This window comes from Mycetomoellerius zeteki, unplaced genomic scaffold, assembly GCF_001594055.1.
Source record: "Mycetomoellerius zeteki isolate Tzet28-1 unplaced genomic scaffold, Tzet1.0 scaffold324, whole genome shotgun sequence".
Taxonomy (NCBI): Eukaryota; Metazoa; Arthropoda; class Insecta; order Hymenoptera; family Formicidae; genus Mycetomoellerius; species Mycetomoellerius zeteki.
The window spans coordinates 254,288-269,971 of NW_017257310.1; the positions used below are offsets into that span (position 1 = coordinate 254,288).

Here is a 15,684-nt window from a genome sequence, read left to right on the forward strand (position 1 = left end):
TTTGATTAAATATTATTTTTGATTAAATATTATTTTAATAAATATTATTTGATTAAATATTATTTTAATAAAAATATCGAAAGAAGTCATATTTTCTATGTAACGTTAGTCAATAGTTTTATGTAGGGCATTTAGTAAGAAAGAAATAACAGAAAGAAGTATCTCAATAGATAGTCTAACATTGTATAGCACATAGATATTTTGTTTTCTAAAGTCAAATTTTTATATTGTTTTAGAATTTTAGTTTATATGAGATTTAAAATAAATTAATTTTGTACATTTTTTAAGGCAATTTTTTAACATTTTCCTTAGACGATGCTTCTAACAATTTTATAAATAAACATTTAAAAAAACATTAGCAAAATCTATTAAAAAAGTAGGTCAGTGTTCTTAATGTTTTTAAAATTTAATGTTATTCTTTCTTGACAAATAAATTGTCCGGGAAATTATGCTTATATGCTTCGCGAATAAAATCGAGTGGTTAGGCGCGAGAGTAAAATCACGTGCTGCAATCCAGCGCCACGCGTTATGTAACTTCATTCATCGCGCAAGTAAGAGGCGCGATGATGTATTTCGCTTCGAGAATAATGTAGCTTTGTGATGGTGTCACGTTTGTTACAATACTATCTGTCGATGTTGCGATACAAGTATAGTAATAGAAAGTTCAATACATCAATGCATTGTACATACTTTGCTACATTATATTCGCACGAATAAACATACAATGAGATGTAGTTATCTTTGTAGTGAGTTTAAATGTTGCGTTCTTCCATGAGGCGCAGTTTTTTTTGTCTCCTTTATTTTTGTTTTTTAATTAATTATAATTCAGAGTCGTCCAAGGTCGGTGTTTTTTGAAATCGAAATGTATCAGTATTCACATATATTATCGTTCCTTACTTCATTGCTGTTTTGTCGTAGCGCGCGACACTCGGTCTCAGCGACGACACTAGTTTAAAATCGTTAAAAGTATTTGACCTGTGTCTTTCACTATGTTTAAAAGTATTCTGTTATTCATATTTTTATAGTTAAATATATTATGAATAATAATATCTTATTAGTAACAGAATACTTTTAAACATAGTGAAAGACACAGGTCAAAAACTTTTAATGATTTCAGACTAGTGTCATGAGATCGAGCATCGTGCATTACGACAAAACAGCAATGAAGTGAGGAGTAGGAAAGGTAATTCGCGTGAATACCGACATTCAATTTCCAGCCAAAAAACACTGACTTTGGACAGCTCTGAATTATATAACTATATATAACGTTTTTTTCGACGATCTTTAACTATCTAACGGGCGACTTAAAAATCTAGTTCCTAGTGAACTTTTTATCTTTAGTCTGAACAGAAAATTAGTCTTGCAAGTGGCTTTTGCAAATTGCTGAGACATCAAAATTTTAACTATTACAGAATTTTTTTCGTGATTAAAATAAATGATAATCAGAAAATACTAATTTTGACGAATTAATATAATGGCTTCATATTAATTTTGTTAACTTTTTAAAAGAATGTGAGATCCACATTTTTATCCTGATAGAAAAGAATATCTTATTAGCTTATTATGTATTTCGTTGGGTATAATTATCCCAGTAGCATATGTAGATTTTATATATGTTACTTAAAGGTTGTAAAACATTAGATACGTTTAGGAAACGTATATAAAATATATGAACCAATAAGCGCTATCTGAGTATTTGCTTGAATTCAATATTTGTTTGTTTCAAAAGTGAAGCTCAATTGCTCAGAAAATAATTAGGAATTCAGAAACAAAAAAAATTGGTTTAAATGTGGATCTAGAAATGCATTGTTTTTGAGTTATTTTTCTATTGAAATTCGAAATTGCTTTGTTTTTGAATATTTTTGTCAAAATTGATAGAAGAGATGAGGGGGGGGGGATTATAATTAAAGTCAAATAAAAGTTGCAAGCTGTTTTTAGCAGTACCCATCCACACAGCGATGTGGTCGGATTTCTGCTATGTCATCCTTGTTCGATAAACATCAAGAATGGAGTGATGTTTACCGAACTCGAGTAGGAATCTGAACCTAGCACAGCATGTAATTGCAGTGACATTATAATATTACAGCTTCCAATGCAATATTACAACTTTTAATACAATATTACGAAGATATTACTGAGATATTACATTGCAAAATATTAAAATGTAATATTGCGGTAATTTTACTGAGATATTACAATGTGATATCTCACACTGCAATATTACTGCAACACTGTATAAATATTACTATGTGATATATCACACTGCAATATCGTTGCAGCATCGTACAAATATTATTATGTGGTATACTGCACTGCAATTACCGTAACATCTTTCAAATATTATATGGCTGTGAGCAGTATGCAGCACTGCCGATAGATGGTGATGGAGTTCAATTTCTCCTAAGTAAGAATCAGACAGGATAGAAAAGTGTGTGCAGCATTATAAGATTTTTCACCCGTGATTTTCGGGTAATATCGCCTAAAGTAATTTTTTTAAACAGGTTGTCTAAAATAGGATTGATGAATGCGATTGTTTCCAATATACACTCTGTCATAGTATACAGGGCGTCCAAAAATTTTTTGCCATGCGCTCTTGTTTAGATAAAGCGAACTAAACTGAGTCGAAAAGTTCTGTATCATTTTACAATTTTCGCAATAGTTAAGGAGGTTCGCCTATTACTTTGGAGCTAAAAATACAACTGAAATAAATCAAGGGACATGATAGCGTCTTGCGCCAAGTGAACGCGTAGCGCGAGACCGCTTCGTGTCTTTATGCGAGTCGGCGAGTTGCGAGCATTCGAGATTATCGGTGTTTTAATAAAGACTGGACCGATCGACTTCTGAATATGAGCTCAATCGACAGTTTGGGTCCGAATTATATAATAAATGTTTATTTTACTTCTCTATGTCCTACGAACGGAGATATCGTGATGCGAAATAATCATGCGAAATCCAAAATGTCAAATTTTTATGTAAGATACGTCATCGCCTCAAAAAGTCATCTCCTTTTCATATTTTTGATGGTAAATGGCACTCATTTATTGCTACTCTCATTTACCGATTTACCATATGTTCATAGAGTGAAATATTGCAGTGAGATTACAATATTGTTGTAATATTACAACTTGCAATGCAATAATACGTAAATACTATTGCGATATTACGTTGTGATATATCAACGTAATATTATAGTAATTTTGTTGGGATATTACAATGTGATACATCATTCTGCAATATCGTCCAAATATTGCAGTGAGATATATTGCAATGCACTGTTATCGCAATATCATCCAAATATTGCAATATGATATATCGCATTGCAATATTTCTGCAACAGCGTTGAAATATTACAATGCATTTTATTGCAGTGCCATCTTTCTAAGATATGAATAATACTATGTTTTGATTTATTACTGAATAAATATTAAATATTAATATTAAATATAAAAAAATTAGGAATATCAGTATATTCATAGTTATAGTTCTTATTTCTAGATCGTTTTAAGTAATATCTTAAGATATTAATACTCAGAAATGCTTTATGAAATTTTATAAGGCTACATATGATGATTTTAAATAGAATAAGAATATCATGTCACGTGCAACACATGAGATTTTGCGTTGTCATGTAGCAAAATGACTCTGCGACAATTTCCCGTATCAAATACTCACAACGCTGTCAATACAGTTTATATGTTTCATTTAAATAATCTTTATAATTTTCTTCATATAATTTGTCTAACTCTAAACATTAATATTATCAACAATTTTAGAATATGTTGGTAAAATATTCTTAATGTTAACTTTATAACAATATCATTTGACAAACATATGGACTAGAAATGCACGTGATTACCCACCAAGCAAGAAATATTTCAGTAACATTTTGAAACGTTTCAGTAATATTGCAACGTTGCTGCAACGTTACTGAAGTGTTTCGAGACGTTTTTTGTTTACTGGATATATATGTGTATATATATATATAATATATAATATTATATATTTTATGTACATACATATATATAGAAGATATAGAGAAAATAAAGTTCATAATTATACTTCTTTTACATAAGTATTATTTTGTTGCAATATGATTTCAAAATCCTAATAAGAAGAGGGAAAACAATTTTATTCAACATGATCGCTCCATCAAATTAAATAATATTAATATTTCTATCATATGTAAATAACATCAAATTAAAAAAATTTGAATTTGAACTTGAAGTTGAAACAAATACTTTCTTTAAGTAAAAATAAATTCTACTGTTATCCATATTCTTATAATTTTGTTTTAATACTAATGTTGAAATAGGTATATAGTATTCTTTAAGTAGGACAAAGCAATTTATTTAGTGTTACTGAAATAAACTTTTGTTTGAAAATAGAAATTTATTTTTTATTTTGTAAGAAGAACCTTCTTTTTATTTTTTATTAATGAAAAATAAAATATTTCATTGATTTAAACATATATATAGCTTTAAATGGTCTTGGATGACGATCGAGAAATTAAAACGAATAAATTGAATAATTACAAAATAAAAAACTGGTTATTGCTAATTATTTTTTTATTCGCTACTGATGAATTGAATAATAGTCTCGATATAAAAGAATATTTATAAATATGAATCAGATAAGCGCAAGATACAAGTTAATTCCCAGCTCCTTTATCTATATCCCCTCTTCTGCTACTACATAGTCATTAAAAATTATGATTTAATTGTCTCCTCCTTTTCTTTTACTTCAAATTGCTCGATCAAACGATAATCATGCTCACTCGGAAAACTGTATAGAAGCAATAACATTTTCATTCTACGCATGTGCTAAAAATTAAAATGAGTATTGAGAGGACGTTTGAAAAAGAGGGAGTTTGCAATATATAAAAGCTCGATCTACACTTTAGTTTATGTATACTCTTGATTCACTTTTGTTGTACATTCGTTCAGATCGTTTTGATGCGGTTTTGTGTGTTAGTCTGTAAGAAAATCTTTGTTTGAAAAATGTTTGCTGCATTCTTTGCTTTTGTGCTCGTGACAGTATATGCTGCAGAGGAAATACGTGAGTAAATAATAATATTTGTGATACATTTATTTCTATCACGACGTACGTATTAATATTAATTTTCTATCAAAGGATGAAAGAAATACACTTAATATTTTAAATTTATTATTTAAACTTAATATTTAAAATTATATTATTTTGTAAGTTCGCATAGCCTTTTTAGAGGTTTTAGGTAACTTAGCAATTTGGCAAATGTTAAAGATTAATAAATAACTATATACATAATTTTCTTTAAAGAAGAATTTAATATTAATTAAACAACAAATAAGAAAATGAGTTATATTTTTTTATCACGCAAATGTTCCATTATACATTTTATATCTTTTGCCTAGAATATGCAATCCTCAAGTAAAAAATCAGTCTTAAAGTTTTATGCCGTTTATAAGCTATAATAAGCCACTGGAATAAAAATATATAATGAAATATAATAACAATTTTTTTAAATGTTACAAAATAATTTATTGTAAATATTAAACCCATTTTAGATGATCTATAATTCAAACTAGGAACAGAATTTTATTTATAATTCTGCGTGTTGTGTAATATAAAAAATATTTGAAGAAGTAAAATTCACACATACAAAACATAAGTCAGATATATTATACATAAGATATACATATTTATATTTAGGATGAGTGACATAAAATTATAAATAGAATTTTATTTTGAATTTGATCGCGAATTATGGATCGTCTAAAGTGGACTTTAAAGACAAATTGCGTTTCCGAGCAGTTATTTATTCAAGATGTTCAAAAGTAATGATAAATCTTTCGCATAGGGAGAAGAATTTAAGAATTTTTTCAGAATTTTTTGATATCGTATTTTCTCATGTTGGTAAAAATAAGAAAATGCAGTACTAAAAAGTTGACGAAAAATTCTGAAAAAACTCTTAGAACTCTATCAAAAAAAAATAAACAATTTTTGTCTCTTGCAGTTTTTCTGTAAAGTTAATAGTATTTGAGTAAAAAATTATTGAAAATCAATTTTCGACAATTTTTAGTAATTAATATTTTGTTAACTATGGCGAAAATTGTAAAATGGTAGAGGACTTTTCTTCTCAGTTTAGTTCATTCTGTTCTGGGCGAAAGATTTATGGTTACTTTTGGAACACCCTGTATATTTCAATTGCATTATAAAAAATATGTACGTATTATCTCTATTTTGAAATAAACCTTGTACAATATTTCAACTTATTTCAGTTGTATTTCACTTAGATAATTTAACATAAAGTTGTAAATTAAATAATGTAAAGTTTGTTCTTTCTTCGTTCTTCTATTATACTATTATATTAAACACTTTTATAAAATTTAACTCTTTATAGCCTCCTACATTCACGTGTGTGGCCGCAATGATCCCAATTATAATCAATGCGTCGTGGACAACATCAATAATATAAAAAATAAAATTTGTACGGGAATGCCGGAACTTAACGTTGTTCCAATGGAGCCAATAAATATTGACGAAATAGTTATTTATAACACAGACAATCTTAAATTAAGTATCAAAGAATCGAAAACAAGTGGATTTTGTGATTTCGTCATAAACTCTTCAAAAATATTCCCTGATAAGTTTCATTTCGACATCGATTTTGTATTCAAACATCTTGATATGGACGCTAGATACGATGTCGACATGCGTATATTGGTACCACTTACTAATAAGGGATTGATTCACATTTCTACAGGTATATAGAACAGTCAATATTATATTAAAATAAGACAAAAGTTTATTTAGGGCTATTTACTTTAATACAAAAAATTCAAAATTTATTTTTATTACATAAAAATTATTAAACTATGTTTTTTCCGCAGATAACTTAGAAGCGAAAATGATTTTGGACTGTAAACAGGAAATCAAGAACGGTAAAACGGAAATATACGCATCAAAAGTAAAAACTATTTTCAATATTAAAACGTTCAAATATAAGTTTGATGACAGCGAGAAGGATTTGGTTCAACTACATGAAGCTCTTACTAATATTGTAACCGAAAACGAAAAAGATATTATCAGTAAAGTTAAGCCGGTAATAGAGGAGGCGATCTCCAAATTGATCATTACAGTTTTTAACAAAGTAGTCCGTAACAGATTTGAGCAACTGTTTCCCAACGAAGCATAATACGAGATTTATTGTCACAAAGAAAGAGTCACTATATGCATCTATAATACGTCCGATTCAAAAAAATAATGAAAGTATATTATAATATATTTCCATTATTAATAATATTTAAAAAATTAGTGACATATTTCGCTTGAGTTGAATAATAAATGCAATTATTTAGTCGTTCATCGATAGATTGTTGATGCATAGCACAGATTTGTATTGAAAAGTAGTTAGTTAAATAAAAATATTAAACTGTGTTATCTGATATGTAATAGTTACAAAATTATCAAAGAATATTCATTAAGATTGTGATATTATATGTTATTATATATATAAAAGCATATCTTTAAAAAAAATACTTGAAGTCACTCTCTTACTTAAGTTTCCATAAATTTATAATTTATATTGTTTGTATTATATTAGTATTTACTACGGAAAGAAATTTAAAATTGTTTCTTATTTTTACTTATTAAATGAATGTATTACAAATTTTTTACATTATTTGAAATAATACATAAATATTTTAAATCAAATTTCTCTGAATAAAACCTTAATTTTTATCATTTATTGATTGTTATAAAATTTGCGATTATTATGAATACTTCTTCAAAAAATCTTGGAATAAGATTATGAATTTAGAACGAACGACTAGAGGAAGGAAAAGATCACGAAATTGATGCAAATAACGAATCCTATGTATGTTTTAAAAACCGGCTTATCCAGTGTTCGTTTATTTTAAATATTACCTAGTTTTAAATTTATCGTGCCCTTGTAAAATGAAAATTAGTTCCCCTCTGGAATGCTCTCCCACTTATATTGCCTATATGATTATGTGATCAAGTACAAAGTGTGAAAGCGAATGAAACAGAAGGATAAAAGTGATTTTTATTCTACGCATGTGCACCAGAATAAGAGTGAGGGGAAAATATTAAAAATAAAAAGATTTTACAGTATATAGAACTTCGATCGGCTTGCGTGAAACTTTATTCGCAGTAGATATGTTAAGATCATTCTCATATAGTTTTAGAGCTACCTTATAGAAAAATGTCTGCAGTACTCTTCGTTTTTATGCTTTTGATAGCGTACATTATAGCGTATCTACGTAAGTAAAAAAACCATTTGTTACATATTTATATCACAGCATACGTATAATTTTTATTATGCAATTTTTTATTATATGCCCGGGAAAACATGATTAATATATAATTATGTATAATTACACAAAAAATTTTATAAAGTTTTATATATAATTATTTGTAAAATTAACATATTTTATGTACAATTATATATAATTATGTATAAAATATATCCATATATATAACATTTCTTCCTGGGTGACTATTAAAAATTTGTCATATCTGCATGAAGTTTAAAAATCGGGTCGTGACATAATATCGGATTAATTATGACATAATAAATGTAACATTATTTTTTTAAATAAACATAAAATAACAATAAGAGCTACGAGCTAAATTATGATATATTTGAATATTAAACAAACATTTTGACCTTTTTATCAGTATTTACAATGTTTAAAAAGCAGTATTTACAATGTTTAAAAAGCAAAAATTAAGTTTCAGTAACAGTTACAATTTTAATTTCATCCTCTTAAATTGCAAAACTAACAACATGAGAACTATGGCAATTTTTTTTTATGGGTTCAGTATCCAATGGAAAACCACGCACGTATACGTGAAGCGCGGGCGGAATCGAACCCGGATCCGCGGATTGTGAATCCACGGATGTGGATTGTGAATCGACCCGACGTCTCAAAATTATCTTTTTAATTAGAAAATTTATCTTGATAAATAACAAAAATTCTAATTGTAATTTATTAATGCTAATTATATAACGATAATTTCATACACAATGATAATAGTATTATGTATTTGCATTGTGGTATCTTAAAAATTATGATAACACTATAGCAACATATAACTAAAAAAAAATTGAATTAAAAAATACTGCGTTTCAATAGTCTTCGCACATTTAAATAAGATGATGATAGCAACTATCAACTTTGATAAAAGCTTTTTTTCATTGAACATTTATCTGTAATTTGATATTACACCTCATATACTTGGTTTACTGTGAATATACAATAGTAAACGCGTATTCATTTTACATAATTTTAGAAAAATAAAGTATACTAAAAAATGTGAACTAAAAAATAGAAATATTGCATAAAAATTTTATGTGTGATGGTTATGAAGGTTTTTATTATCTTAAACAATATTAAGTGAAAATCAACCAAGAAATATTTAATCATAAATAAGAGAAGAATGCCAAAGGCATTTTCGGTCAAAGCGGGTTTTCCTATTCCTATGTGAGTATATAAATGCAGTTATCAGTTTTATAGACTGTGCGCAATTAAGTTAATTGATCTTCGATTTAATGATAATATTACACTATAGCATCTTAAAAACCTGCAATAACCTATCGCAAAAAATATCATTTCAGCTACTTAAGAGTATGTTAACAGAGCATTATCATTAAATAGACGATTAATTTAATTGTGAGATTATTTTTTCAGTTTGTGATTGTGTTTCAAGTCTGATTAATCAAATCGGTGCATATAGAACTGATAATTGTATTTGTATATTCACATGCGAATATTATTAAGCACAAAAACTTGATCGAAGACATTCTTCTCTGATTTGATTTTTATTACTTTAGTTATTAATGGCTTTATAACTTCTAACTTATCATTAAGTGCAAGAGTTTTGATTAAAAGTCATATAAAATTAGTCGAAATAATTGATGTTTAATTACTTTAAAATTGACTCACAAATTTTAGCGTATAAATTTTCAACGTCAATGTTTAACTTTAATCATTTATTGAGGGAAAGTGAAGGAAGTGGGGGAATTTTGAGCACTTAAGGGGAATTTATTGCTGTGATGTGATTTTTGACATTATAAAGTCAGAATTATAAATACTATTTTATATTATTTATTTTTATATTATTTATATACTATTTAATACGATTTTTGACGTTATAAAGTCATTATAAATACAGAAATACAAACTATAACATTCTTCTATCGATATGCATGAACAATTTTTCATTTGATAATATTGTATTTGATAAAAAGTAGAAAAAGCAAAAACGAAAAAATTTTTCGCGTGTCGGGTAATAGTGCGCAAAACAAAAATCGTAAGAAATTAATAAAATTAATAAAATAAATATATTTCATGGAAAATGTTTCATGGAATGTTGATAAGAAAATGAAAAAATATATTATTAGACCTATGTTAATACAAAATTAATATAAATTTTGAAAAAATAATACAAAAATTGGAAAAATTATTTATTTAAACAAAAATAGTATGTAATTCTCAGCGTCATCAGCTCCACTGCATTCTTCATGGACCCATTCAGAACATAAGCAACATTGAAACTACTCAGTCGACTAAAAGTAACATAATGTCGATGTTATAATTTCGCATCCTACAATGTAACTACTGAGGAACACACAAAAGTCAACAAAAAATTTAAATGACTTCAAAATGACTTTATTTTGATACTCAAAGTCAATAAACAGTCAAATTTTGTAATAAAACAATTATTATAATTATTTTGATATCAAAATACGTCATTTTGACTTTCTCTCGACTTGATGTGTTCCTTGGACTGTTATGTAACATCATGTGTTATATTACATTTATATTGTGGAATACGAAATTACAACATTGATATCATGTTACTTTTGGTTTGTCGACTGGGCAAAGTTCCATATCTTCCAAATTCTTCGCATATAGTGCACTTTTCGTTGGGAGGAAACTTTGAATTGTCAATGCACGCAATTTTCCACCGTGAATTAATTTGATAAGAAAAACGATTACTCATAGACTTTTTAAATTAATTCAATGAATAATAGCTCAAAAAACATATAATAAAGTATTTTAGTAAGATATGCGATTAAATAAACAAAATAAAAATATAGACTTATCATCTTATTTTCTGGATGCGAAATTTACTTATATGAAAGTATGTAACTTCACTTTTTTTCACTTTTGCTGTTAACTACACTTTCGAATTATATAACTTATGGTTATATTTGAAAAGAATTACACGTTTAGTCCAGAAATTTTTTCGCGGTAGCGGCTCCATGTATCGGAAAAGTGCTAAACCAAAATGCGCACAATTACCCGCTGCGCATAATTACTCAACTTTCCCCTAATTACGAATCTAAAAATTTTACAAATTTACATTTAAAATTATATTCTCCCTCTTGCTCCAATTACGTTAAAACTTTAATAAAATTTATGAAACGTTGGTTTAATTTTACGAGTAACTAATGTAGGTATATTATAAATTTTGTGTAATTTAATATAATAAATGTTACTCTTATTAAAAATGTATTATGCATACAATTGTGTTAATAATACAATATGTTTAAATATTACAAATTTTACTAGACATTCGTTACGGATATATCAATATGTGTAATGTCCGCTCATGTATCAATATATTTTTGTCGTATTGCGAAAAATGCATAATGTTCTGAAATATAACTTGTCCCATATATATAGAAACTTGAATAGATAATCTTACTAACAATTTCCAGATATAAGAAACATAATATACATTTTTTTTATAGCTCCCTACATTCATTCGTGTGGTTGCAAAGATCCAAACTACAATCAGTGCATTAGTAACAACATTGACGATATAAAAGATAAGATCTGCACAGGAATGCAATTCTACCATTAGAGCCATTAATTATAAACAATCTATCTATTTTTAACGCTGACAATTTTAACACTAGTATGAGAGATACGAAATTATATGGATTTTGTGATTTTGTCGTAAACTCTGTTTACACAAATCCTGATAGGAGCCATTTCAATCTTGATTTAAATTTCAAGCACCTTTATTTGAACGGTACATATGACTTTGGGTTACGACTACTGATGCAAATTAATCACAAGGGAATGATTCAAATTACTCTAGATAAGTAAAATAATCAACGTAAACTTTATATAAAAATAAAATGTGAATACATAATGAAACTTAATTTAAAATAAGAGATTAAAAACTTATATAATTTTTTATAATTAAATATTAAAATTATCAAACTTATTGTAGATAATGTAAATATAAAAGTAAAATTAGACTTGAAAATGATAACTAAGAACGGCAACAAATACATATATGTATCGAAATTAAGCGTAAATCTCGACATCAGGGACTTTAACTACAAGATTGATGAGAGCAGAAAGGAACTAGCTAATTTTTATGAAATAATGAAAAATATCATAAATACCAATAAAAAGGACTTTGTGAGGCAAGTTAAATCACCTATAGAAAAAGAGATCTCCGAAAATATTATTTCAATTTTGAACGATGTATTTCGACGTACTAGTTATGAAGAGCTATTTCCCGAAAAAACAAGAATTGTCTAGAATTTTATGATTTAATCAGTTTGTTTTTTGCAAGAATTTTTGTCATAAATTTTGTCGCAATATTGTAAAATTTGAGTTGGATAATGAAAGAAAACAATTATTATTGATATTAAGGAACAATGCACATTAGTATAGCTTTTAATAGTTTATATAATCTATATAAGAGAGACCGCAGTTATTGGCACAAGTTAGGCATTTCATTTATATATTTTTGATGAAAGAATGTAAAAATTTCCATTCCTTCTGCTGCAAAATATCTCTTTTATAACATTGATACTTTTCCCTATGTTCTATTTAAATTAAATAATTATTACAATAAGAAAAAGGAAAATCTGATTCAAGAAAAGGCAAATAAATTTCAGAGTATTTCAAAATTTCGTATTAATATCCTTCAGTTTGAGAGAGTAAAGGTGAACGCACATAGTAGTAGAAGTAAGCAGTAAGCAGTAAAACATAAGACCGCTATCTTTCATATGTATAGATATATTGGTAATGTTAATTGCCTACTTCGTACGTTTTATTACTTACTGCTTACTGCTTGCTGCTTACTTCTACTTCCATGTGCGTTCACCTTTAATCTAACAAGAAAAGTTTCACAACTGTCCGGAACCGATTTGATTCTCCATGAAATATGTTGTTAAACACGAAAATCTAAGAGACACGTATTTAATAACATATTTCATGGAGAATCAAATCGGTTCCGGACAGTTGTAAAACTTCCTTTGTAAGTGACGATTATTAGTTAGAAGAAAAGTTTTTGTTACTAAACATGGATAATTTTAGTAATAATAGTAATTTGTTATGATAAACAAAATAATTGAACGTATAGAGATGGAGAGGTATTGTACATTAAAATAACTTTAAGATACAATTTGTATTAAGAAATACATATCTGTGATACCTATCTGTTTTTTATTTCTATTACATTTTTATTAATGTAAAGAAGTTATCGTATGAGCAACTTACACCGTGATATATATATTAATTTACTTTACTGTTAAGATAAACTGGTTACAATGCATGTTCGGTTCACTTAATACAAAGAAATTATATAGTATATAGAATCGTTCCTAGCATGATAATGCAGAGAAAGATTTTCTTTATCATATTCAGTAGATACAGTTTAAACATAATAATTAGTTGTTTAAAAAGTCAAATGTCGAAATTGTAGAAATTTGCTAAAAAGCTCTGGTCTCTCTCCTATATTTTTAATATATGTTTACTACATATTCTTTATATAATTTTAAACATGTTTGTTGAAATAAGAATTTTAAACTGAAATAGATAATGTAAAATTATCAGGAAATAAATGTTTAAATAAAGATTGTAATACGTATAATAGATATATATTTATCTTATTTGTAATTCTATTTGCAACTAATAAAATCCCAAAATTTTATTTACAAAAATCAATTAAATTATCTGTTAAACACACACTTAATAACGTACTTTTTTTGAAAAGATTAAACAGATACAAAATTCTTTAGAAAAAAGACAAAAAAAAATAAAAGTCGAAAACGTTTTATAAAAAAGCATTTAAAAAAATTTTAGATTTAGGAAATAAGCAAGCGTCTCAATATGTATGTACCACGGATCCAAAATTCTGTCAGATAATCGAAAATTTATTTATTTTATGTCACATGCAAAATGGTAAAGGACTTTTCGACTCAGTTTAGTTCGCTCTGCCAGCACACGAAATACTTGATGGTCATTCTAGGATATCCTGTATATATGAAGAACAGACTTTCACACAAAATGAGTTTTATCCAAATATTATTTTTTGAGTTAGAGATGACGTAGTGTTCATTGTTGAAAGATTCAATATAAGCTTCTCTGGAATGTTTAAAAAGCATTTTTTTATCGTTAGCATTAATTTATAAGCGCATGATGTATCGTTATATCCTTCTTTATTAATTGATAAGATGCATCATGCACTTCATGCATAACTCGGAACGCATCCATAGTACGATTAGTGACAAAGGTAATGTTAATTAAATATATAAGAAAAGCCCGCTCACCTCGTTTAAAGGTAATTATATACACTGTTAAATCTATAGTGTCAAATTTAACGCGGAGTCGCCACTGCTCCTACTAAATATATCAAAATTATTTTTTACTAAAACGATAGTTAAATTTAACACTATATTGTGTAATTTGACACTATATAGTGTTAGATTGACACCGTATAGAGTCAAATATAACCACTGTTTTAGTATAAAATAACGAAATGATTAAGTAGGAGCAATGGCGACTCACGTTAAGTTAAATTTGATACTATAGATTTAACAGTGTAACATTAGTGTTTCAACAAAATGTATTTTCTGTTTATAATTGGCGCAATTTAAAGATTTCACATATTTTTTGAAAAAAATTATTATTATATATTTTCATAGTGTGGGGAAAATAGGTTTGGAATAGGTTTGGAATAGGAAGTCACTTTTTTTTCAAGGAGCGCACATTCAAGCGCGTATTTATAAACCCTAAGGTATTTACGAGAGATCTAAATGTAGTAGATTCAACATCAGTTCTTTCAGTTTATCAGTTCTATATAATTTTAGTTGCGATAATATCGCGTTTATCAAATACGTAGATTCAACATTTAACAGGTCCATATAATTTTAGTTGCGGTAATATTGCGTTTATTAAATATGATTTTAATCGGTTGAAAAATAACGTTAGAAAACCGAATACATTTAGTATATGACAACGTATCTATCAGCCGGACATCACAACTAGAATTATACGGATTTAGACCTCCCGATAAATACCTGAACGTATAATATAATTTAAATGTATAATATACCATCTTGTGTTTATTGGGATAGACATACGCGAAACATTTTCACTACATATACATATATGTGTCATTAAAATATAAATGAGGGTTTATAAAGCATTCTACATTACATGTAAAATTGATCGGTTTATGTTAATGATACTTGACATTTGCAGCACGTGCATATTATTTATAGACGTAATAGACATAAACTGTACATTCCTTGACATTAACTTCATTAGAAAGAAAATGCAACTATTGAATCATATCAGTATCTCTTTTCAACTCATGAGTTGAAAGAGAAAGAAAGAGGGGAAGAGTGGGGGGGGGGGGGGGGGGGGG

At 27.4% G+C, this 15,684-nt stretch overlaps 3 protein-coding genes across 3 annotated transcripts in view; all 3 read left to right on the forward strand.

The window, feature by feature from the left end:
* The first annotated feature begins 4,899 nt into the window (after positions 1–4,899).
* LOC108725080 (uncharacterized) lies at positions 4,900–7,234 on the forward strand. Its single transcript, XM_018451859.1, has 3 exons — positions 4,900–5,055; positions 6,380–6,742; positions 6,870–7,234. Exons 1-3 carry the CDS (start codon positions 4,998–5,000, stop codon positions 7,172–7,174), a joined length of 726 nt encoding a protein of 241 aa, XP_018307361.1. The 5' UTR covers positions 4,900–4,997; the 3' UTR covers positions 7,175–7,234.
* Positions 7,235–7,692: 458 nt separating this feature from the next.
* LOC108725105 (uncharacterized) overlaps positions 7,693–15,684 on the forward strand; it is a 22,800-nt gene continuing 14,808 nt past the window's right edge. Inside the window, exon 1 of the mRNA XM_018451895.1 lies at positions 7,693–8,261. The gene's annotated coding sequence lies outside the window, so the exon portion shown is untranslated. The remainder of the gene's footprint in view (positions 8,262–15,684) is intronic.
* Positions 11,918–12,566, forward strand: LOC108725068 (uncharacterized). Its single transcript, XM_018451849.1, has 2 exons — positions 11,918–12,105; positions 12,241–12,566. Exons 1-2 carry the CDS (start codon positions 11,931–11,933, stop codon positions 12,564–12,566), a joined length of 501 nt encoding a protein of 166 aa, XP_018307351.1. The 5' UTR covers positions 11,918–11,930.

What these genes read in the sequence shown, in the direction of transcription:
- LOC108725068 (XM_018451849.1), top strand. Translation starts at nt 11,931, where the DNA reads ATGAGAGATACGAAATTATATGGATTTTGTGATTTTGTCGTAAACTCT. An exon ending in TCACAAGGGAATGATTCAAA is followed by an intron (nt 12,106 to 12,240) that starts TTACTCTAGATA and finishes AAATTATCAAAC; the next exon opens with TTATTGTAGATAATGTAAAT.
- LOC108725080 (XM_018451859.1), top strand. Translation starts at nt 4,998, where the DNA reads ATGTTTGCTGCATTCTTTGCTTTTGTGCTCGTGACAGTATATGCTGCA. An exon ending in ATATGCTGCAGAGGAAATAC is followed by an intron (nt 5,056 to 6,379) that starts GTGAGTAAATAA and finishes AACTCTTTATAG; the next exon opens with CCTCCTACATTCACGTGTGT. An exon ending in ATTGATTCACATTTCTACAG is followed by an intron (nt 6,743 to 6,869) that starts GTATATAGAACA and finishes TTTTTTCCGCAG; the next exon opens with ATAACTTAGAAGCGAAAATG.